Source organism: Canis aureus, chromosome 21, assembly GCF_053574225.1.
Source record: "Canis aureus isolate CA01 chromosome 21, VMU_Caureus_v.1.0, whole genome shotgun sequence".
Classification (NCBI taxonomy): Eukaryota; Metazoa; Chordata; class Mammalia; order Carnivora; family Canidae; genus Canis; species Canis aureus.
In genome coordinates this window covers 54,991,915-55,016,104 of record NC_135631.1, presented here as the reverse complement: position 1 = coordinate 55,016,104, position 24,190 = coordinate 54,991,915, and the positions used below count along the sequence as shown (strand labels likewise).

At 51.3% G+C, this 24,190-nt stretch overlaps 1 protein-coding gene across 2 annotated transcripts in view; it reads left to right on the top strand.

Moving 5' to 3' along the window:
* The window catches only part of VWC2 (von Willebrand factor C domain containing 2), a 100,401-nt gene extending 76,443 nt beyond the window's left edge, over nucleotides 1–23,958 (top strand). Inside the window, exons 3-4 of one of the 2 annotated variants that reach the window (XR_013360606.1) lie at nucleotides 23,455–23,840; nucleotides 23,926–23,958. Coding sequence is in view for 1 of the 2 variants with exons in the window: in XM_077864246.1 (XP_077720372.1) it covers nucleotides 23,455–23,606 (152 nt within the window). In the remaining variant the exon portion in view is untranslated. Of the gene's footprint in view, nucleotides 1–23,454 lie in introns of both variants that reach the window. The other variant, XM_077864246.1, reaches the window with a different exon arrangement.
* Nucleotides 23,959–24,190: the final 232 nt, after the last annotated feature.

Sequence of the window (24,190 nt, the reverse complement as noted above, 5' to 3'; positions counted from 1 at the left end):
TTCCTGGGCAAAGAAACGTTTCCGTCGGTGATGGGCATAGGTGGTCCTTCTGCGTGGACATATGCAAATGTCCTCCAAGCTGTGAGATTTGTATTTTTTACTCTGTATAAAACTTAAGGTTTTTTTAAAGATGAGTAAAGGATAGGGGGGCCTGGGTGGCTCAGTCGGTTAGGTGTCCAACTCTTGACGGCGGCTCAGGTTGTGACCTCAGGGTCGTGGGATGGAGCCCTGAGTTGGGCTCTGCACTCAGCAGAGATTCTCTCCCTCTCCTGGTCCCTCTACCCCCTCCACACACACTCTCACTCTTTCTTTCTCAAATAAATAAAACATTCTAAACAAAATTTTTAAAAAAGACGAGTGAATGATAGATGATAATGGTGATGGTCACCCGGGCAATCATGCACCGGGCATGTCTCCAGGATGGAGAGTCTCAAACCTGCACACGTGAGCTGAGGCTGCAGGTGCCTTGTGCACGGGAGAGGGCAAGAGAGGCTCCCCTTTGGGGGAAGGAGTTGGGGAGCCGTGACATCGTCCTGGGCCGATGACAGAAAGCTCCCCCCATTCACTGGGCTGGGAAGGTGCTCTGTGCACGAGTCATGAGGACAGTTGAGTCCTCGCCGGAGATGAATATCTTTCTTCCATCTCATTTTACACTGATCTTCGTGGAGGGTCCTAATTCAAGAAACTTTTGGGGGGTGCCCGGGGGCTCAGCGGTTTAGCACCACCTTCGGCCCAGGGCATGCTCTGGGATCGAGTCCTGCGTCGGGCTCCCTGCATGGAGCCTGCTTCTCCCTCTGCCTGTGTCTCTGTCTCTGTCTCTCTCTCTCTGTGTCTTCTGAATAAATACATAAAATCTTTTTTTTTCAAAAAAAAAAAAAAAAAAAAGAAACGTTCAAGAAACTGGTTAGTGACAGGTGAATTCCATAGAGCCTGGGCGAAACTGCTCTGGGAGGTGAGACACCTTCTGAGAAGAACATCCTTTGGAGAACGAGTTGACCATTGAAAACGAGGAACTGTACTAAACACTACAAAGCCGTGGAAAATACCCCATGGAGCCGACACGTTGGAGAACTTAGTCGGAAGGATGCAGAGAGAATGGAGCGTTTCAAAATGGACCTCAAACAAGTGTATTCCGTTAGAAATACGTAAAGGGCAGGGCGCCTGGGTGGCCAGGTGGTGGAGCCTCTGACTCCGGATTCAGCTCAGGTCACGAACTCTGGGTTGTGAGGTCAGCCAGCACCCCGCTCTGCGCTCAGCACGGAGCCTGCTTCTCCCCCCACCCGCCCGCCAGGCTGCCCTCCCCCTGCTCAGGTGCGCGCTCTCCCTCTCTCTCTCTCTCTCTCTCTCCCTAAAATAAATAAATAAATAAATAAATAAATAAATAAATAAATAAATAAATACATAAATCTTTAAAAGAAAGAAAAAAAAAAGGATGAAGGGGTATAGTCTCCATTTGCAGTGAAATTTTACTGGGAAATGTAAGATGAGTGACAATACGGGTCGCCAGTGTCTTCATGAGACTCCGGCTGCCTCGGGTGAACAGTGGAGCCTAAGGCTGACATCCGGTGGGGCCTCCAGGCCCAGGGGTTGTTCTGGGGAGCGCTGCAGGGAAGGCCTGCGGGGAGAGGACGGGTCCGTGGTGGGCTGGCTGAGGAAGGGCACGCACGCGGTCCTCAGTGACTTCAGGGGCGACGTACTGGTAGACGGGATGCTTGGTGGGGTTTCCAGGGTGTGGTTTCAGGTAGAAAAGCAAGAGACAGAGACGTGGTTTTCCGTAAGAGAAGCGTTAAACAGAACAAACCAAGACCTGTGTGTTTTTCTTCATCCGGTTCCCAAGTGACAGGAGGATGGGAGGAAGCACGCGAGGGTGCAGCACTGTGGGTTTGCACACACATGGGGTGGGGATTTGGGTGAAGGAAGGGGGAAATCCAAACACATGAATAAATGGCTTCTTTCTTTCTGAGGGACTTCGAGGAGTAGGAGGGGAGAGGGGACCTCCAGCAGGCTCTGCGCTGGGCTGGGCTCAATCTCACGACCTGGGGATCATGGCCTGAGCTGAAATCAAGAGTCTGATGCTTAACTGACTGAACCATCATGTGCCCCTAAATAATTTCTTTAAAAAATAGAAATGACAGGGACGCCTGGGGGGCTCAGCGGCTGAGCATCTGCCTCTGGCTTGGGGTGTGACCCCGGGTCCCGGGATCCAGTCCTGCATGGAGCTCCCCACAGAGAGCCTGCTTCTCCCTCTTTCTGTGCCTCTCTCTGTGTGTCTCATGAACAAATAAACAAAATCTTAAAAAAAAAAAAGAAAAAAGAAATGACAGTAGAAAATAGCATGGGTTATATAATCAGACTTCTGGGAAATTGCACACCCAAGCACACATGTACATGGGCATGCACAGCACAGACACAGGGAAAGAGAGACGGAGAGAGAAGCGGGTGGGAAGAAGGAGGAGACAAGGAGAAGTGACAAGACCATGTACATGAACAATCACTAAGAGCAAACCAAGGAAGAGCACCATAGAACAGCTGGGTACAAAGCAGAAAAAAGTAGTTACGCTACAGAAAGAAGTAGAAGCAAACCCCAAACCTCTAACTGCAGGGGACTGGTCCCAGTTAGAGGGCGGATGGGGGAGCAGAGGGTGGAGGGGGCAGATGAAAGGGGCTTGAGAAAGTGCCCCTTCTGTGTCCTGGGACAACCGCCCGCACGTCACACCCAGCTGCGTCCCAGGGAAACCACGGGAGAAATCCTTGTAAATCATCCCAGAGGGAAAGCAGTTGCCCGTGGACGGCGTCCATGCACGGCGACGAACGTTCGTGTCCAGGCGCGGAGAGCAGGTGGTTTGGGCCTAGAGCCTGCAGTTCATCAAATTCCCTTTGCAGACGAGGCCGGAGGAGACCCCTGCGTATCCACAAGGATGAGGAATGCGCCGCTGCCCGGTATTGCTGAGAGACGCAGGGCAGGTGCACCTCAGCAAATCGAGTGTCATGCACGCAGGAGGGGACGGTGCCCAAGAGTGTGCCCCCACGCAAATAATCTCCAAACGGGTGATTTTCAAAAGTCTGGCGGTGGGCATGTTGCAGCAGCAGGGGCGTCGCGGGCCCAGAGAGCGGGCAGGTCCCCGTGGGAGCCCTGGCAGGGAAAGGCCTCCCTCGCGTGCACACCTAAGTCCTGGCTGGCTCAGACGTCCGTGTGTGAGAGCAGGTGATCGGGTCTTCGGGAATCTTGCGGGCAGTGAAGATGTTCTCAACCAAGATAAAAATAAAATAAAATAAAATATAAGAAAATAAAAGAAGAAAAGAAAAAAACCGTGTGACATTTTTTTTCTCCAGTAAAATAGAACAAAGGCTGCGAAGATAAGGACTTGGTATCCGAATTGAATTAAACTATGAACGAATAAAAGTGTTGAGAAGGGAGCAGGTGCAGGAGAAGGAAATATTGCTGAAAATAGTCTACGGAGCACATATCCAAACTTGCTGGTTGCAAGGGGACCGCCAAACACTACCGAGGAAAGCGAAGCCCCACCCGGTACTTAGAGGAATGATCGTGACAGCCACCGGCGAGGATGCGGACCGCCGTGTTGCACCCAGAAGGGCAGCTCTGGGGAAAAAAGGGAAAAAAACCTGGCTGCGTATTTTACGTTTGTAAGTGAGCACAGCAAAGCAATTTGCAGCAACCGTGCATCTTTGATTCCGGGGAGAGAGAGAAGCCCACGTGGAATTCGTACAGGGACCTGGGACCGCATGCACGGGTGCGACTGTTTTTAGTGACAGAAGAAGGAGGCAGGAGTCCGAGTAGCGGTCATCGGTGGAAGGGTGGAGAGGGGACTCGTGCACCCCGTGCACTGTACTGCTGCACGGCGCCTGTTGCCGGGCGCGCAGAGCACGATTGCAAGACGTGGTAACTCCGTGAAAACAGAGGAACCATGATGCGTCCGTGTGAGCACGTGACGGTGTACTGGTTTCTGTGTAAACATCAAGCAAATAATGAAAATCAGTGCATTTTGTTGATGGGGGTGTGTGTCCGTGGAGCCGCAGCGCACAGCACAGCTGGATGGGGTGCTCTCTGCCGCGGGGGACAGAGGGGGACTGGTGGGCGGGCAGGCGGGCCCGTCACCCTGCGGTCACAGCGGCGGCCTAGAACAGGGAAGCCGCGAGCCCGCAGCCGCACACACGTGGACAACACGGGAGGAGGCTGGCGTGGCCGCCTCGTGAGGCACCATGATGAGGGCGTTCATGCCGGGCCTGTCTCTGTCCTGGGACTTCAGCGCTTACTGCACGAGTGGCCGGAGCGTGTCGCAGCCCGGGGGCCATGAACCCGTCAGCCTCCGCCTTCGCCTTCTCTGTGCATGTGGTTCCCCCCACCTGTTCCCTCCTGCTGGACGGAGCGCTGCCGGGACTCCAGGCTCCCCCGGAGGTTGTTCTGAGTTACGTGAAGACAGTTGAAGTGGTTTCATCATCATGATACTATTCACGTGCGTAGACTAAGACTGGGAGACAGGACTAGACGCTGTTGGTGACCTTGTTTCTAGAAAAAAAAAAAGAAGAGAGTCCCTAACAGACATGAGTAATGGGGGAAATACGGGTACGTGGATGTGATCCAGTCACAGGCCAGGTGGGGGTGCTGAGCTTGAGCCTCACCAGCAGCACGTGTCCCTGTGCCACACGCTCTGGTTGGACCCGGGGATGCTCTCCACAGGGTCCGTGTGCAGGTTAGCACTTCAGCTAAATCCTGGTTTGAACAAAGCAAATAAATAAATAAATAAATAAATAAATAAATAAATAAATAAATCCTGGTTTGAGGAAGCCATGCAAGTAAGTGAGAGCAGCCCCGGAAGAGGGGCCGGGCAAGAGTCTCCCCGTCAGAGCCTCTAAGATCCCCTCCTCCTCCCTTCCGCGAGGCTGTCTGTGCACTCAGTTATCACCTGTTGGGTATGCATAAATACGGTGTAATTAGCTGGAAAACGAGTCTCTTAATTACAGTGTGGACTTGCTTTATTTGCTCAGCCGTCACATCTCAGGCGTGTGACACAACCTGCCAAGTCAACTTCAAACGCAGGGTCTAAATTTATCAGCGTGCAGCCTCCGACACGCTCATTCCACGGCCCCCGTGCTCCACTCCTTCCTTCCGACAGGTCGGGAGGGCGCGCAGCCACGGTTGCTCCCTGTTCGCCCCAGAGTAGCTGGGCCTTCAGCCTGAGGGCCGATCTCTCCCAGGACGAGGGGCGACGCCAGAAGGATGGGACGGAGGTAGGCCACCACAGTGTCCCCTGCTGCTGGCATCAAAGTCCTCAGAGAAATGATATGTGGACCCCTGGTGCTCTCCGGGCGGGTCGCTGGTGCTCACCAGCCTCCCTGCAGCCACCTGTTCGCTCATTAATCCTTTTGCCCTCCTCCCCAGGGGAGGCTCCTGGAGGGACATGCTGTGGTTTGTCACCGCTGGATGTGCCAGCTAGTGGGGGGGGGCAGTGGAGGGGACACACAGAGCCTGGAATTGGGGTCACAGGCTTTACGTTGAGTCATGACTTATCCCCTGGACAGTCACTATCAGCTGCTTTCATTTGGCCTTGAGGATGATGATGATGATGACGACGATGATGATGACGACGATGATGACGACGACGATGACGATGATGATGACATGATGATGATGATGATGATGACAATGACATGATGATGACGATGATGATGACCATGACGATGATGATGATGGTGACAATGATGATGATGATGATGACCATGACGACGACGATGATAACAATTATGATGATGATGATGACAGTGATGATGACGATGACATGATGACGATGATGATGATTGACGATATGATGATGACGATGATGATGATGCTGAAGAAGAGACGGGCGGTTCTCTGTCCCTGTCATCCCCCTCCCCCATCTGCTCCCCCTCCCCTTGAATCTGGGCTCCATGCTGTGGCTGCGGTGATAATGCAGGTGTTCCACTGAGGGCCTTAGCACCTGTATCAGCTACATTAGGTTTTCCTGTCCTTTTTTAATTCTTTTTTGACGTTTAAGTGGTTTTTATTCCATTTTCCCCCCCACCCCCAACAGCTCCAAAACTATCCATCACCTTATTAGGTAATTAGTTATTTTTTTGATGAGAACACTTAAGAGCTACTCTCTCAGCAGACTTCACATATACAGTGAGTACACAGAGACTACCCGTAGCTACCTGGCTGTACATCAGATCTCCGGGACCTACTCACCTCACCACTGAGAGTTCGCACCCTCTGACGGCTCTCTCCCTACATCCCCAGCCCCCCCCCCCCGGTTGACCACTGTCTGTTTCCGTCTGATTGATCTTGAGGTTCGGCACATAAGTGAGATCATGCGGTCTTTGCCTTTCTGTGTCTGGCTTACTTCACGTAGCCTAAGATCCTCCAGTTGCTTCCATGGGGTCGCACATGGCAGGACTTCCTTCTATCTTAAGGCCAAGTAATGTTGAACCGTGTACACACCACATTCTGTCCATCCGTTCATCCGTCAGCAGACATTTAGGTCGCTCTCGTGTCCTGGCTGCAGGGAACTTGGGGGTGCAGACGTCTCTCTCAGACGGCGTTTTTATTTCCCTTGTGTGATAGCTGGATCCCATGGTAGTTCCGCTTTAGGTTGTTTCGGGAACGTCTATGCTCTTTTCCATAGTGGGCGCTCCAGTTCAGTCCCCGCCCCCCCCACCCCCCCCGCAGCATATGAGAGCCCCTTAATCCAGGTCTCCGCTGACACTTTGCTTCTTTGTTTTGTTTTGCTTAACAGTGGCCATTGTAACAGGTGTGAGGTGATAGCTCACCGAGGTTTTGACTTGCGCTTCCCGGATGATGAGGGATGCCGACCATATTTTCATGTACCTGTTGGCCACCTGGATGTATTCTTGAGAAAGACGCGTCTTCAGGTCCCCTGCTGATTTTTTATTTGGGTATTTTTTATTTTTTATTTGTTTGTGTGGTTTTGCTATTGAGTTGTATACGTTCCTTATGTATTTTGGATATTGACCCTTACCGGGCCATGTGGTTCACAATGATTTCTCCCGCTCCGTAGGTTGCCTTGCATTTTTTTGATTGTTTCCTTTACTGTGTAGAAGCTTTTTAACTTGATACAGTCCCCCTGGTTTATTTATTTTTGCTTTATTTTTTTTCTTCCCCGTGTGCTTTTGGCGTCACCTCCAAGAAATCATCACCAAGACCCATGTCAAGGAGCTTTTTCTCTCAGTTTCCTTCTAGGAGTTTTACAGTTTCAGGTCTTATGTTTAAGCCTTTGATCCAGTTTGAGTTGGTTTTTATGTCTGGTGTAAGGCAGGGGTCCAATTTTTACCATTTGCATGTGGAAATCCAGTTCTGCTGACATCATTTATTGAAGAGATGGTCCTTCCCCATTGTGTGCTCTTGGCACTTTTGTGGAAGATTAAGTTACATAATATATATATGTATATATTATGTAACTTAATATATTATGTATATATTACATATACATGATTTAGATATATATATCTTTAAATAAATACAAAGAATCTTTTTTAAAAATAAATGAACAAAAAAAAGAAATAAACAGACATTAAGATAAAAATGTTTGTTATTTGGTATAGTCAAGTAATTAGTTGAGTAAAGTTTTGCTATTCCTTGTTTAAACTTGTCCTGAAAATAAATTATATTTTTATACCATTTTACATGCCTGAGAGCAAATGAACACAGTTTCTCCATAAGCATCCAAGTGCCATCTGCTTGCTTAATTAACTGTTGCACGCAGATTTTTTTTCTGTTTTAAAAATTATTTAACACAGAAAATGATTGTGTATAAATATTTAAGAATAGATTTACACATGCCATCAAAACAGACTAGAGATATCATTAATACGCATTCTGTTCTTTTGTTAATTTATCAGAGAACAGAACGAAGGGAGTGACACTCTCTTCCCTACCAAGAGCTTGTCTGATATTTGCAATAGAAGTAGGAGCAGAGGTTCCTGGATCTCCCTCTCCGTTCTGCAAAGCCTCCCCCACCCCGCCCAACCTCATCTTAAACGTTCGCACATATGTCATAACAATAAAAAGCAAACGAGGAAAACACTTTCTCGTATCAATAAGCCCCCATTGCCTTCACTTCTGTGTTCTCTTTTATTCTCTCCCACTGGAATGGTTGGATACAACAGTGTCGCTGGGAAGGAAAGGAGATGGGGAGGAGGGGAAAAAAGTGACAGACAGACAGATGTTGTCCTGCAGGGCTGGCAAGCGCGTGGCTTCCCCGCCCCCGATTTCAGGTGAAGAGGTGACCGCGGAACTGTCCTGGAGCCACATGTGAGCAATGTTGCATTCGAGAAGCCCAAGAAGAACCTACGCAAATGAGGTCGATTCTCTGTTCTAATTCCTGAAAAGGGATTAAGGCAATTTTCAAGCAGTAATTATGCACTTTTCTCATCTGAATTCCCCTGCCCCTTGTCCTCCCTGGAGCTGAGTCACGCCCGTCATCGGGCCTGGGAGGGAGGCACCTGTCCTCCCGCCCATCCCCCGCTGCTGTCACCCGGGGTTTCTCTGCCCTCGTCTGTCCTCCGAGACAGAGAATCCGAGACAAGCCCAGAAACAGACCCAGAAAGTGACTTCTTTGACCAAACCGATGAGAGTACAACCTCTAACAAGGCAAGTAAAGGAAAAGATGAGAAGCATTACTTTGTAAAATTAGGAGACCTGAAGAGGATATAACAGCTGTGGGGCTGAGTTCACAATATTGAAGAAGCCATTGTACACGTGTGAGGCTTAGCACATAATTGATTATTTAATTAATAAAGTTTCGAAGTCTCACAGACGTGAAGTATTTCCGGGTTTGCTAAAAATGCTTCAGAAGGAGAAGCAGAAAATTGGAACGGTCTTAAAAGCTTGTAAGAAATTGAAATGGTTGTTAAATAATTTAGTTTCAGGAGGGTTTTCCTGGTGACTTCACAAGCTTTCAAGAAGCAAATAATACGTCTCTAGTTGGAGGGGGCGCTCGGTGGCTCAGTGAGTTTCGGCTCAGGTCATGAGCTTGTGAAAGGAGACGTAGTTTCTCAACACATTTCATGAAATCAGGGTATTTCTTCCACAACCAAATTCAAAGAAATAGCTCTGTAAGAGGCTACAGAAAACAGAAACCCCCACTCACTGGGATGCATAGGACGGTCACTTAAATATCAGCAAAGCACATGCTAGGGGGCAGTCACTCAGGAAGAACGTAGGCTTCGTTCTAAAAACGTCTTTAAATACAAGGGGTGTCTGGACTCAAGCTCCCTCTAAGAGTGAAAGGCCAGGATAGGCTTTTAAGGCTGAACACCTGTTCTCACTTGGCCTGGAAGGTCTACGACGTCTGAGACGACACGAGGCTGGTACCACGGTCGCAGAGTTGGGGGCCAAAAGGATGCGTTTCCGCTCCCTTTTTTTTTTTTAAGATTTTATTTATTTATTCATGAGAGACACAGAGAGGCAGAGACACAGGCAGAGGGAGAAGCAGGCTCCATGCAGGGAGCCCCATGTGGGACCCGATCCTGGGACTGTGGGATCACACCCCGGGCCAAAGGCAGGTGCTCAACTTCTGAGCCACCCAGGCATCCCCTCCGCTCACTTTCAACTATTCAATCAAACATCCCGAAAATGAGAGCGAGGGGAAGCTAATGCAAATCGCGACCGGTCTCCTCTTTTCCTGCTGATGCAGGACGGACTGCGCGCCCTGGCGGGTTCCCTGGGAGCCGTCAGCAGTGAAGGTGGAGGACAGATGCTCATTCCTAGGGAGGATGGGGCTGTGCACCTGCCTGGGCCCCACAGCGTGGGTGCGGCACCCAGAGCCCGGGGAGGGGGCGGCCGATGGCTGGCTGTGGGTCTCTGCCCACCATCGGGGCGACAGGAGCGGGGCCAGCGGGGGCCCTGGGCTGGGGGGGGAGTGGCGGCGGCCCCCAGCATTGCAGGGTGAGTACATGGGGGGGTGCGGCTGAGGAGGGAACGAGGGGCCAAGATGCGTCCGTCCCCCGAGGCCACTGCCGGGGGGGAGGAAGTGGGGGAGCTGGAGTTGAACTGGTTTTTTTTTTTTTTTAAGATTTTATTTATTCATGAGAGAAACACACACAGAGAGAGAGAGAGAGAGAGAGAGAGAGGCAGAGACCCAGGCAGAGGGAGCAGCAGGCTCCATGTGGGGAGCCCGATGGGACTCGATCCCGGGACCCCGGGGTCACGCCCTGGGCCCAAGGCAGGTGCTTAACCGCTGAGCCACCCAGGCTGCCCCTCGGAGTTGAACTTGTGACATGAATTCACAAAGGCGTGGTGGGTGCGGAGCGGGCGGGGAGAGGTTGGGGGGGGGTTGCGCGCTCAGGATGCGGGGAGCCGGGTGCACCCACCGGGGCGCACCCAGGGCACTGACCCGCGCGGCTCACCCGGAGTGAAAGCCCTGTTCCTGGGTGGAGGCGCCCTTGGTCGCCGCGGCGCTTGCAGAGTCTCCTGGGGCCCCAAACGCGCCGCTAAAACGCCTCAGTTACAGACGCGACTCACAGGGATGTGACTGACCTCCTGGTGTTGGGTCCAGAGGCATTTTCCTTCGGGTATTTCACGGGTACGCATGAAGCCTACAATTTCTTCATCATATTTTAGATTTCATTTTTTTTAGATTTCATTTTTATTACAGTTTCCCTATTCATTTCTTTATATGTCATATGACAAGCTATTTTTCTTTTCTTTTCTTTTTTTTTTTTTTTTGGTAGGAATGCGTTGTTTAAAATTAATCTTTCTATTTAGGATTTCTCGTCGGTGATTTGTGTTTGTGCTCCTTGCCGGCCACGTCTTCGTTGGCTCCTTTTGGTTTCTCTACGTTGCTCTTAATTGCAGACATTGAGCCTGTAGCAGACACGGAGATCTCTTCCGATGAGACCTTTCCACTTCATATTTTATGGCTCCTTTTTTGGGGTTTTTTGAGATTTTGTTTTGTTTTTTGGTTTGCTTCTTTTTTGTACTTTGCTGTTAGCCTGTTCTGTTTGCTTGTATCTTCTCGGTGTTTTTAAAACGTATCTTACACGGGCTCCTGCTGGAGTTTGGCCTCATTCATTTCTGGAGTGTTCTGCAGGCTCTGCGTGGCACTGCGCGGCCCCCTTGCCTGCTGGAGCCCGAAGGCTGCACATTGCCTCTGGGCCTTCGGGAGGGGCTTCCTCGACGTGGTTTTAGGTGGGATTGACATCGTGTTCCTTTTGTATCTGATTCTCCATGGTTTTCCTGTTGTGGATAGCATATGTTTTATTTTTCCATAACGCAGAATGACCCCCGCCCCTCGCTCTTTGTGGCACGTGGTGTGTGCACGTGTGCGTTGCCGGAACCGAACCGCGGGGTCTCGTGCGTGGCTCAGCCCAGCTCCCGCTGGCAGCTCCGGGTTGGACTCCGTGGGACGACTGCCCGCATCCCTTTCCTGCTTCTTTAAGCAGTTTTTTCCCTTGTTGCTATTCCAACGCCGGTCGTCAACACCATCACGTCACCAACTGCCTTTAATTTTTTTTCTTTTTTTAAATTTATTTATTCATGATAGTCACACGGAGAGAGAGAGGCAGAGACACAGGCAGAGGGAGAAGCAGGCTCCATGCACCGGGAGCCCGATGTGGGATTCGATCCCGGGTCTCCAGGATCGCGCCCTGGGCCAAAGGCAGGCGCCAAACCGCTGGGCCACCCAGGGATCCCACCAACTGCCTTTTTTGGTTGTTTTCTTTCTCCTGCTTGCAGTCCTGGTCCCCAGAACCTAGGGGCAAGCCTGGCCTTGCTTCTCCTTACCTGCCCACGATAACGTGGGTTTACCTATGTGGTCGGCCCGGCAGCTGTGCCTCCGGAGTTCAGTTCTCAGGCGACGGCGTCGCGGTCACATGGGGCTGGAAGGCTGTGGTGCTGCTACACGCTCTTCCATCGGGAATACAACGATTTGGGTTTTTCCTTCTGATTTCCTAGCACTGCGATTTACCCCCAGCTTGCCGGGCCACGTTAGGGGAGCCCGCAAGCCCCACTGCGCTCAGGGGAGGGGTCGCTGCAGGTGCGGGGCCTGGGAGCCCTGCCGTGGCGGGACCGTCCCAGTGCAGCTGCGGCCCCGGCCCGGCCTCGGGGCGCAGAGGGTGCTCAGCACCTGGGGGCTGGGCCGGGAAGCCACCCGGTGGGAACATGGGCTCCGTGGGCCCAGCCCTCACGGGGGCCACACGCGTCACCCCGTCCTCGTTACACATGTTGGGCTCCGTGCGTCTTAGGTGAATCCATGGCACCGAGGGGGACCACGGCCCAGGGGCCACTTGCCCGTGGCTTTTCAGGCAGGATGCCACCTCGGCTCCATTTTGGAGGTGACTTTGAGGACATGCCCAGGCCTTGCACGCATCGCTGCTCCATTGTACGTGAGGGGTCCTCCCGTGTGGGGACAGAGCGAAGGTGTGCGTGACACACGGAGGGCGGCCAGGGGCAGGAGGCCGTCCTGGGGGCGGACCCAGGGCCATCAGGCAGGCGGCTGCAGGGCACTGGCCTGGTCTGAAGTCAGGATGCATGAGCAACCCCTGGGGACCTTGTCCCCTCGGAGCTGAACCTGGGGACCCACATGTGGCTTCCAGGTGACCCACACGCTGTGGGAGGGAGAGCCGTGCTGGAAGGAACGCGGTCTTAATGAACATTGTTTCCAATCTCCCACTCGGATTCGAGAAGCCTTCCCTGGTCCTCGGCAACGGCGCGCACGTGTCCTGTCCCTGTGTGTCACCGTCACTCACACCTGGGATCTGGGAACAGGGTGGCCACCTGGCACAGCGGACGGCGGACGGCATCCAGAAAGTCCGAGAGACAGATGCACGTTGTGCGGACCTGAGGCGTCCCGTGTGCCCTCACCGCTGCGCTCTCGGTGTTTCTAGGCCTCTGTTCTCCCGTCTTGGGGGGAGGGAGTCGGACACGAGGTTTCCAGGTCTGACGGTTTGGAAGCCGAACATTCTAAGCCCCAACTCTGCTGCCTTCGGTCGACAGCGGCGCCTCTGCCGCGGGAGCCAACAGAGGAGACACGGAGCTAAAGCAGAGCGAGGCCTTCGCCACCCAGAGCCACACGCGGGGGCGGGGATTACCGTCCTCGTCATCGTAGGGCAGGCGCATTTGCTGCAGACCCGAAAGTCGTATTTTTACATGAATTACAAATGGTAACATTATGTCTTCACATAAGTGGGTAGAGACACGCAAAATTGTACTTGACTTGCTAATGACCAGAGAGCAGGGAGATGAAAGAGCTTGTTTAAAACTGGGGACGGGATCCCTGGGTGGCACAGCGGTTTGGCGCCTGCCTTTGGCCCAGGGCGGGATCCTGGAGACCCGGGATCGAATCCCACGTCGGGCTCCCGGTGCATGGAGCCTGCTTCTCCCTCTGCCTGTGTCTCTGCCTCTCTCTCTCTCTCTCTGTGTGACTATCATAAATAAATAAAATAAAATAAAATAAAAAATAAAAATTAAAAAAAAAAAAACGGGGACAAGGGGGATCCCTGGGTGGCTTAGCAGTTTGGCGCCTGCCTTTGGCCCAGGGCACGATCCTGGAGTCCTGCGTCAGGCTCCCAGCATGGGGCCTGCTTCTCCCTCCTCCTGTGTCTCTGCCTCTCTCTCTCTCTCTGTGTCTATCATAAATAAATAAATAAATAAATAAATAAATAAATAAATAAATAAATCTTTAAAGAATAAAATAAAATAAAACTGGGGACGTGGGGCGCCTGGTGGCTCAGGGTCCTGGGATCGAGTTCCGCGTCGGGCTCCCTGCTCAGCGGGGCGTCTGTGTCTCCCTCTGCCCCTCACTCTGTTCTCTGTCTCCTTCTCTCAAATAAATAAGTTAATTAAATTAAAAATAAACCCAGGGATGTAGACAGTCCGTTCAGACGGGAGCACGCAGAGAAGACTCAGACCAGCTCCGTGAGCATCGCTGCCTCCCGGCCTCCCTGGGGGGACGTTCTACCGTCACCACAGGTGCACAGCCCACCGCACAGGGCTACGTGGGGTCTGCCCCTCTCACCTGGCAGCTGTGAGTCCGATGTGCTTTGAGAACAAAATGTTAAGTCCATGTTCCACTGTTGGTGGCCGGAAGTGAGGGCCTATGAGGAAGTCCCCTCTTCCCCCCCATCTTGGGCTGGAGAGAGCAGACACGCATATTCCAAACAAAAACAAGCAAAGAAACTGGTTTGGAGGCAGCAGAGAGCAGGTGCTGTGGGAACAGGGGGCGCACCTGCCGTTGCTTCTCTGGGCGTCGACGTGTCCCCAGAGCTGGGGTAGGTGTTCCCCCACCAGCCGGAGCCCAGGGTGTGTGTGTGTGTGTTCAGGGAGCAGAGCCCAGGGCGGGGTTGGGGGTGGGGCTTAGGGAGCGGAGCCCAGGGCAGGGAGTTGGGGGGGGGGTTCAGGGAGCGGAGCCCAGGGCAGGGGGTGGGGGGGTTCAGGGAGCGGAGCCCAGGGCAGGGGGTGAGGGGTCTCAGGAAGTGGAGCCCGGGGCCGCGGCGGCCAGGAAGCTGGACACTGCGCCAGGAGCCAGGAGCCAGGAGCAGGGCTCGACGGGCGGGCGGTGGGCTCCCAGGACTTGGGGGCACGATCACCCTTCGGGAACCAGGCCAGGTGTGCAGCCCCCAGAAGCACAGCAGAAGCAGGGCAGGGAGCACCTGCTGCCCAGCCCTGAATCAGGGGCGGCCCGGCTCCCGGGCGGCAGGCAGGTAACAAGCTAAGACAGCGGAGCTAAAGGAGGGAAAGCGCTGGATTCATCCACAAGAAGACCACGAAGGGAGAGAAAGCAAGAGGAACAAACAGGACGAACAGAAAGTAAATCCAGGAGCACAGATCTAAGCCCAAAGGTACGCAGCTTTGCATCCAGTAGACGTCAAGTGTCATTAAAAGATACAGATTTCCACGCAGCACTTTTTAGACTCTAGATGCTGCTTTCAAGAGACGCTTTAACTCTAGGTTTAAAATATATATATATTGGATGTGAACACAGGCAAAGACGGACCCCGTAACGTAACCGGTGGGAGCAGTTGGCCCTACATGATGTCAGAGATTTTAGATCCTAAGGCAAGAAGCATCAGGAGAGACCAATGGTAAAAGGATTGATATAACGGTCACACGTCAGTCATCTAAATATATATGTGCCCAATGGCGTGACCTTAAAGTAGGTAAAAAAATGAAAAATAAGAGAACTAAAAGTAGAGACAATAATTCTGTAATTATAATTGGATACTTTATTCACAACCATGTATCCAACACAGGCAGGACCGATCCACGGTATGTGAAGAGTTCTTACAAATAAACAAGAAACTCTGGACAATGAGGTAGGAAATAAATGCATATGACCTGCATGGCGCGTTCTGAATGTCAACACCGAAATCCTGAGTGATCAAGGAAATGCAAATTAAAACCAGGCGTGCCTGGGTGGCTCAGTTGCTTAGGCAGCTGGATCTTTTTTTTTTTTTAAGTTTTTTATACTAATTTATCTATCTATCTATCTATCTATCTATCTATCTATCTATCTATCTATTTATTTATTCATGAGAGGCAGAGAGAGAGAGAGGCAGAGACACAGAAGGAGGGAGAAGGAGGCTCCATGTAGGGAGCCTGATGCAGGACTCGATCCCAGGACCCCGGGGTCAGATGCTCAACCCCTGAGCCCCCAGGCAACCCTAGGCATCTGGCTCTTGATCTCAGCTTAGGTCATGGCCTCAGGTTCATGAGATCGAGCCCCATATCGGGCTTCGTGCTGAGCTGGAGCCTGTTTGAGATTTCTCTGTCTCTGTCTCTGTCTCTCCCTCTCCCCCTCCCCATCTTGTGCTCTCTCTCCTCCTCCTCCCCTTAAATTTAAAAAAAAAAAAATAGGGATCCCTGGGTGGTGCAGCGGTTTGGCGCCTGCCTTTGGCCCAGGGCGTGATCCTGAAGACCCGGGATCGAATCCCACGTCGGGCTCCCGGTGCATGGAGCCTGCTTCTCCCTCTGCCTGTGTTTCTGCCTCTCTCTCTCTCTCTGTGTGACTATCATAAATAGATGAAAATTTTAAAAAAAACTTAAAAAATAATGGAAAATAAAACTACAACCCAGTATTATGACACATGCAGCCGATCTGATAAAATATAATGCAGACTAACAGTGTCAGGTGTTGTGCAGGACCCGCATGAACTGCAATCACCACGTACTGACCCTGAGGGTCCGAACTGGCACCCCCGCTGTGGGGCAATGTGTGTGTCTGGGTTTGCAGCAGGGCCACAGGGCCGCACACCGCATGAGCCGAGCACCCCACTCCTGGGGCCGGAGCGCACCCTGGACTCACACCTAAGCATGTAGACAGCGGCCTTTACTCTGAGAACGGCTGCTCTGGTCCCACTCCAGCCGTCTGCCGGGGACAGAAGTTCAGAGGCTAGACACCTGTCAGTAGTAGGATAAATAAGGTGGAGAATGTTCCTGAAACGGAACAGGAATGAGCCAAAGATGTGGGGGCAGAGGGACAGATCCTGGACGGCGCTCCGAGGAGGAGGCCCGCTGCACAGGATCCGGGGCCGATGGTTCTCCTCCCACCAGGTGCGGACACGGGCAACCCTGGGGGTCGCGGTGCATGGACCCAGGGCCCCAGGAGTCCTCAGGCAGTGCCCCGCCCCTGGGCTTGTGTGCGTCCTCACCGGTGTGTCGGCTCAGGAACACTCACCCAGCGCTGCGACCGAGTATTTGTGTGTTTTTCTGGATGATGAAAAGTTGACGTCAGCAGTGTCCAGAGAAGCGCCGGCTGCCCAGGTAGCAGGTGCGCGCCGGGCGGGCCCATCACAGGCAGCGGCCTCCCCCCAGGCTCCACAGGCGGGTGGCAGGCGACACGACAGTCCCCAACGGCTCCTTATGCGTTCGTTACTTTTAACGGAGCCCCAGACCCACAGCCAGCGGCCGAGGCCTGCCGTCTTCTCCTGGTCTGCGTGGACTGATGACAGGACCTATAGTTCTGGAGCCAAGCTCAGTACAGATTGCCCCCGTGGTTGCCACCCAGTGTCAAGGTGAGCAGTGTGCCCGTGGGCCGTGGGGTGGGGGTGGGAGCGTGGCCTGGGCTGCCCCCAGGGTCCCCTGTGTGCTCTGCAGGTGCGGGGGGGGGTCTGTCCCCCTCTCTGCCCTTCTGCTATGGCCTCATGTTTCAAACACTGCTCCGTGGATTAGAAACACGCGTCGGGATGTTAGCAGCTGCTTGTGCGCCAAGGCCCCCGTGCTCGGGGAGGGGGGAGAGAGTCCGGATAGGGGGTGTCAAGCCCTTCCTGCAAGGCTCTCGGGCCGGGTGGGCCCCGCCTCACCTCTGGGGTCTGCAGACGGAAATTCCACTGCAGCCTTGAATGGAGCTTGCCCCGACTTTGCTGATGGTGGGGGCTTTTTTTTTTTTTTTTTTTTTGAAACAGCAGACCTTTCACCATATTTCAAAACTTCAGAAAATACTTCTTGCATTTCTGCATAGGATTTACTAAAGTGTTTTCTGAGAATGTCTCACTTAAAAACGAGGGACTGTTTTGTTTCTTGGATTTCGGCGCAGGCTGGGGGTGTACGATGAATCAGAATTTATGGACTGGAGGGACCGGAGTAGGAGGACCTGGGAGTTAGCGCCTCCGTTCCGGGAATCTGGGAAGGACGCGCTCTGAAAGGAAGCGTGAACGGTGTGGGACACCATGTCCTCCCCACACACTCCCGGAGCCGCTCCCAGGGAAGGACACTCACTTCAGAGTAGTGTTCTTTTGGAGAAAACGGTTCCTTTTGCAGAAACCGAGTCTATTTCCTTTTGGTACGTAATTTACTGCCATTTAAAATTTTTCCCCATTTTAATTGTCCTTTTTGCTGCTTTCTGGTTAAGAAATGCCTCTGTACTAGATCCTTCCCGGAAGAACGTGGATGTGCACATGGACACGTGTGCTCACACATACGTGAGCACGCACTTGGTGATTTTGTTTAGCGCGGCAGGAGATGAGACTGCACATTAGGGAAACAGTATTTCCCGTCTTTTTTTGAAACCAGTGCCCTGCGAATCTAACATACGCCAGGTGCATGTCAAGGAAATTGAAATGCATTCGTGGCTTCCTCTGTAAATACCAGTGGGGGGATTTCATGTTCAGAAGAGACAGATTTGTGGGTTGGGAACGTGATTTGCAACAGGGGAGACAAACGTCGCTGTTTCAAGACCAGGAACTGATACCGAGTTGTGCATCGTTGGGAATTATTTTTTAACATCATGGTTCCCAAGGAAAGAATGCCAGTCGTCTAGTGCCCCGAATAAAGTGGGCCGCCTTGAGCCAGTGCTGGCCCCACGGGGCTCCGACACCGCGAGGACCCCTGCTCCAGGGCCCTGATGTTCTCGTGCTCCGGGCTGTGCCTCGGTGTTCAGTCTTTGATGGAAGAGAAGGAGATACGCCTCCAGGCACCGGCGTAGGTTTGCCTTCATCAGTACCACGTCTTCTTGCCTCCTGGCATTGCTTGTGGCTGAGATCCACGGGATATTATACTATATGTTGGCAAATCGAGCTCCAATAAGCCAAGTTAGCAGAAGCAGGAGTTGTTTTTTTTCCCCCTCAAGATTCTTAGTAGCTCTGGAGTTACAAATCTGTAAAACTAAATGTGTCATGAAAAGGAAGATACAACCCATCCACACCCTTGAGACAACAGCTAAAGCAGTTCCAGGAGGGAAATTTATGGAACTGAATGCTGACATTAAGAAAGAAGAAAATTCTTACATCAGTTAAGTCATCACTTCAAGAAACTAGAGTAGTAACAAGAAGAAAATAGTAAAGATGGGAACAAAAAATCAATAAAATTGAAAACAGAAAATCACTAGAGAAATATCAATGAAAGAAAAGCTAGTTCTTTGGAAAGATCCACGAAATTTATAAACTTCTAGCAAAACCGGATTTTAGGGGGGAGAAGATGCAAACTACTACCAACAGGAATAAAACAGGATAGATGCCTATATTTATGCTTATGAATAAGTGAAATGAATACTAATATGGATGCAATGGCTGGGAGGGAGGAATTGGGATTATTTGTTATTTGTCATTATTCACACTACTCTTGAAGCACAAGTGTTATTTGCAAGTGGGCTTGGATTAGTTAAAAAAAAAGTGCAACATATGCTTAAAAAGAAGAGAAAATGTAATCATATAAAATGCTAAGTTAAATCCAGAAAAGGCAGAAAGAAAAATACAAAAATAGGAACAAAAAATAAAGGCAACAAATAGAAAAGAGTAACAAATATGGTAGATACAAATCCAGTTATATCAGAAATCACTTTATTTGTTTAAAGCTTTATTTTAGAGAAAGCATGCATGTGTGTGCATAAGTGGAGTGAGGGGCAGAGAGAGAGAGAATCTACAAGCAGACTCCCCACTGAGCACGAAGCCTGACGTGGGGCTGTCTCACCACCCTGAGATCGTGATCTGAGCCAAAACCAAGAGTTGGGCACCTGACTGAGCCACCCGGGTGCCCCTCAATATTCACTTTAAATGTTAATGACCTAAGAGATAGAAGTAGAGTAGTTCAGAACTTAAGACCCACCTATGTGGGGGCACCTGGGTGTCTCAGTGGGTGAGCATCTGCCTTTGGCTCAGGTCATGATCCTGGGGTCCTGGGATCGGGTCCTGCATAGGGCTTCTCATAGGGAGCCTGCTTCTCCCTCTGCCTCTCTCTTTGTGTCTCTCATGAATAAGTAAATACAATCTTATAAAAAAGACCCAGCTCTGTACTGTCTATGAGAACCCACCTTAAATATAAAATACATACATATATATATATATATATATATATATATATATATATATATATATATAGTAAGTGGGTGGAGAAAAATATATCATTCTAACACTAATAAAAAGAAAGCAGGAGTAGCTGTATTAATTTCAGCGTAGATCAAAGCAAAGAAAGTATCCAAGATAAAGGAGGTGATTACTCATGATAAACGGGTCACCTCTCCAAGAAGACGTAACGATCCGCCATGTGTACTCACCAACAATAGTGTCAGGATACATGAGGCAGAAAATGATGGAAGGAATACATGAATTCACTACTACAGTTGGAGACGTCAACATCTCCTATTGGAAAAGGACAGATCCAGCAGGCAGGAAATCAGTAAGGACATAGTTGAACTCAGTACCATCAATCAACTGCATATAATTGATACCTATTGACTACTTTATCCAACAATGGCACAATGCACATCCTTCTCAAGTTCACATGGAACGTTTACCAAGATGGAGTGTGATCTGGGCCATAAACACGCTGTGATACATCTAGAAGAATAGAAATCATATAGTGTCTACTCTCAGACCCCAGTGGAATTAAACCAGGAATCAATAACAGAAGGGTAACTGGAAAATCCACAGATACTTGGAGATACACAACAGCCTTCTAAAAACACATCGATCAAAAAAAGACATCTCAAGAGAAGTTTTAAAACATTTGAACTTCATTAAAGTGAAAACACAACTGATCAGAATTTGTGGGATGCAGCAAAAGTGGTGCTTGGAGAGGGATACATAAGGAGGCACTGAATGTGTATATTGGAAAATAACAAAGTAATGAAATCAGTCCAAACTCCCACCTAAGGAACTGAAAAAGAGACAAGCAAATTAAATCCAAAGGAAGCAGAAGGAAAGAAAACAAAAAGTAAAAATTTTAGCAGAAATCAATTACATTGAAAATGTGAAAAAAAATAAAAAGAAAAAAATAAAAAGAAAAGAAAATGTGAAATTCAGAGATAAAGTCAAAGAAACTGAGTTGGTTCTTTGGAAAACTCAGTAAAGTTGAGAAGCCTCTACCAGGCTCACTGAGGAAAAAAGAGAGAGGACACAATTTACTAATCTCAGAAATAGGGGGCATCACTCCAGATCCTACAGATGTTAGATAGATAACAGAGGAATTCTAGGGACAATTCCGTGCCCACAAGTTCAACAACCCACGTGAAATGACAGTGCAGTATTGACAAAAGCATTGATAGATAAATCAATAAACAGAATTGAGCGCCCCCCCCCCAATACACCCAAATACGTAGAGCGACCTGATCTTCGACAATGAGGTGAACACAGTGCAATGAAGAAAAGATCATCTTTTCAACCAACGGTGTCGAGCAGTTGGGCATCCACACGAAAAACTATGACCGTGTGGTACTTGTCTTCCTCCGAATGACTTGTTTCACTCCGCACCATACTCTCCAGGTCCATCCATGTGGTTGCACGTGGCAAGATGCATTCTTCCCAGCGGCGGGGTAGCAGTCCAGTGTGCGTAGATTCCACGCCTTCTTCGCCCGTTCGCCTATCAGTGGGCCTTCAGGCTGCTGCTCTGGCGCAGCGGTTGTCCACCACGCTGCAACGCCCGGGGTGCACAGAGCTTCCAATTAGTGGGTTTGTCTTTTGGGTAAATACCCAGTAGTGGAGCCTCTGGGTATACCATTGGATGGTATTTCCATATTTCATTTTCCGAGGAACCCCCATGCAGTGTCCACAGTGGTCGCAGCAGTTTACACTGCCACCAGCCGTGCACAGGGGCGCCTCCCTCTACATCGTTGCCAGTGCTTGTTATTTCTTGTCTTTTGATTTTAGCCACTCTGACAGCTGCGAGGTGGTATCTCGTGGTGGTTTTGGTTTCCATTTCCCTGACGGCGAGTCATGTTGAGGATCTTGGCCTGTGTCTGCTCTGGCCACCTGGATGTCTTCCTTGGAAAAGTGTCCATTCGGGGTCCCCTGCCCTTCTCTAAAGGAGGCTGTTAAAGCCCAAAACAATGAAATTACTTAGTCCAGGGTCACATAACTGTTAAGCAGTGCCATCCGATTTTGAATCTAGATGTTTCAGGAGAGGGGACCTGCAAGTGCAATTAGGGCGTGTCTTTAATGTGCAAGGCATACTGAGAGATATTAGGGCCAATTAGAAGGAGATTGCATCCTTGGATTAAACTCCATAAAAGAGACAAACAGAAAGAAGCACACTGCAGAGAGCTAGAGTGGACTGTCAAAATCACAGGTGTCTCACGCGCCGAGTGGGCCAAGTGTAGACAAAGTGGGTCCCACCCAGAACGGCTGTCGTGGCGCTGTTGGGCCGTGACCTCACGGAGCTGAGGAAGCTGTCCTGGGCTGAGGACGTCGGGAAGCAGCCCCGAGTGGGTTGTGCAGGCATGTGCCAGGCTAGAGGGCCTCACACCGGCCGTCTGGGTGGGCAAGGGTCTGTATTTAAAATATGGCAAAGCCGGCGGAGGGGAGGGACCTGACCGCACCCCGGGCGTCTGAGGTATCAGCGGGCGGGACACACGGGACCCTGCTCCAGAGAGAGAGAGGGTTGGAGCTGCAATTTGGATCCACTCCCAGATGGATGATTGTTAACTGCTAGAGGTCTCCAACGGAGGTAAAGTAAGTCCCGGGAGGAGCCCTGTGGGAAGGGCTGGGGGCGAGAAGCAAGCAGAGTCCCCGCGGGAGCAGGGGCCCTGTGTGTCGGGGCGCGGGGACCACGCGGTGGCATCGAGGAGCTGCTGCGCTTGACCACTGGGCTAATGTGAAAACTGTAGCCGCGAAACCGTGAGTTCCTGTGCTTGGGACTCCTCTGCCTAGAAGCGTCGGAGCCAGTCTTGCTCCTGGAGCTTGTTTGGATTCGCTTATTCTTAACAACTGTGTAGACGAATGTTTCTCGTGCCCTTAGGATGGCGTCCCTCCCAGCCCGGCTCGGGGTAGTGGGAGCGTATTATCGAGGACCTAGAAGTGAAGAGGGGGAGGGGGGTGGGGATCTGCCTCAGCGCTCAGGCTCGGGCTGGAGGCCCTACGCAGACCCCACACCTGTCACGTCCCAACCAGGTGTGCGAACCACAACACAGTAGCTTCTGTTCGACTGGTGTCTTGGAAACCACGTCTCCGCATCCTTGACCTTCCACGAAGGAAGATGCAGGGGGCTGGGAAGCGCACGGCGGAGCGGTCGGGGGGTGCAGAGGCCTGGTCACCGCGAAGCCGGTGGCAGCGGCAGCAGCCCCTGGGCCGAGGCCCCGAACCCGCCCAGGGGGGAGGGGGACAGGCAGCCAGTGTTGCCAGCGCCCCACAGCCCACTCTGGCAGGTGTGGAAGCTACACGGCGCCCACCATTGCCCCGAGCAGCTGGCCCATGTGCACTGCCCCTTGCAAAGCTGCCATGAAGAATAAACCCGGTTCTTTGAAAGCCCCAGTTAATTCATTTTTCCCCTACGATTGCTTAGAATTCATTAAATCAAAAGACTGCAGGTTCAACTCCTGTCTCAGGCCCACAAATGGAACAGCGGGTGGAAGTGGCAGTGTTGCCATAACAAACCTAAACCACACCAGTTTCATTTCGGGGCCAAAAGTGGGAGTATTTCCTTCTAGGCTGAGCCCTTCGCAGCATCATTCCTGAGACCGTGGACAAACTACCCGGGCAACGCGCGAGGTGCACCTGCACGCTCCTGACCTAGACGGTTTTTGTGTGTTTCAGGCCCAAACTGCTTTGCAGAAACCGCGGTCATCCCGGCCGGAAGAGAGGTCAAGACTGATGAATGTACCATATGTCACTGTACTTACGAGGAGGGGACGTGGAGGATCGAGAGGCAGGCCATGTGTACGAGGCACGAGTGCCGGCAGATGTAGAAACGGGACCATAAAAAAACAGACGTTTTTCTAGAACCTTTTACGGATGGGAACCTTCCAGAGGACCCTGGGGAGCATCCTTCAATGGGAGGAGACTTCGGATGAGGAACGTGGAAGGTGGGCGGCGCTTCTGCGATCCTTGCTCCCCCGAGAGAAAGAAATGGGTACATTTCAAAACGTCCACGAGAACTCGGGGCATGAGCCCCCTCTCTAAATAAATGTGCTATTTTCACAGTAAGTACACCGAGGAGCACTATTATATATTCAATGTATTTCTATAATCCCTCCATTAGAGAGCTTATATACGTGTTTTCTATAGATACAGATTAAAAATGCCGTGTTGTCAACCGTCCTCACTGTGTACCTGCCTGTCGCCTCCAGTTCGGGTTCTGTCCGCGAGCTCGGTGGCGGCTGCCGACGCTGCTTCTCTTGCGGGGCCGACGCCCGCCCGTCGATGCACCACGAGGCACGGGACCCTGAGATCCGGCCCCGTCCCGTTCCATCACAGAGACAGGCCTCGTGTCTGTCCTTAGAGACCCAGCACGTCAGTAGCTTGCCTTCCCAGTGACGACCCCCTGCCTTTA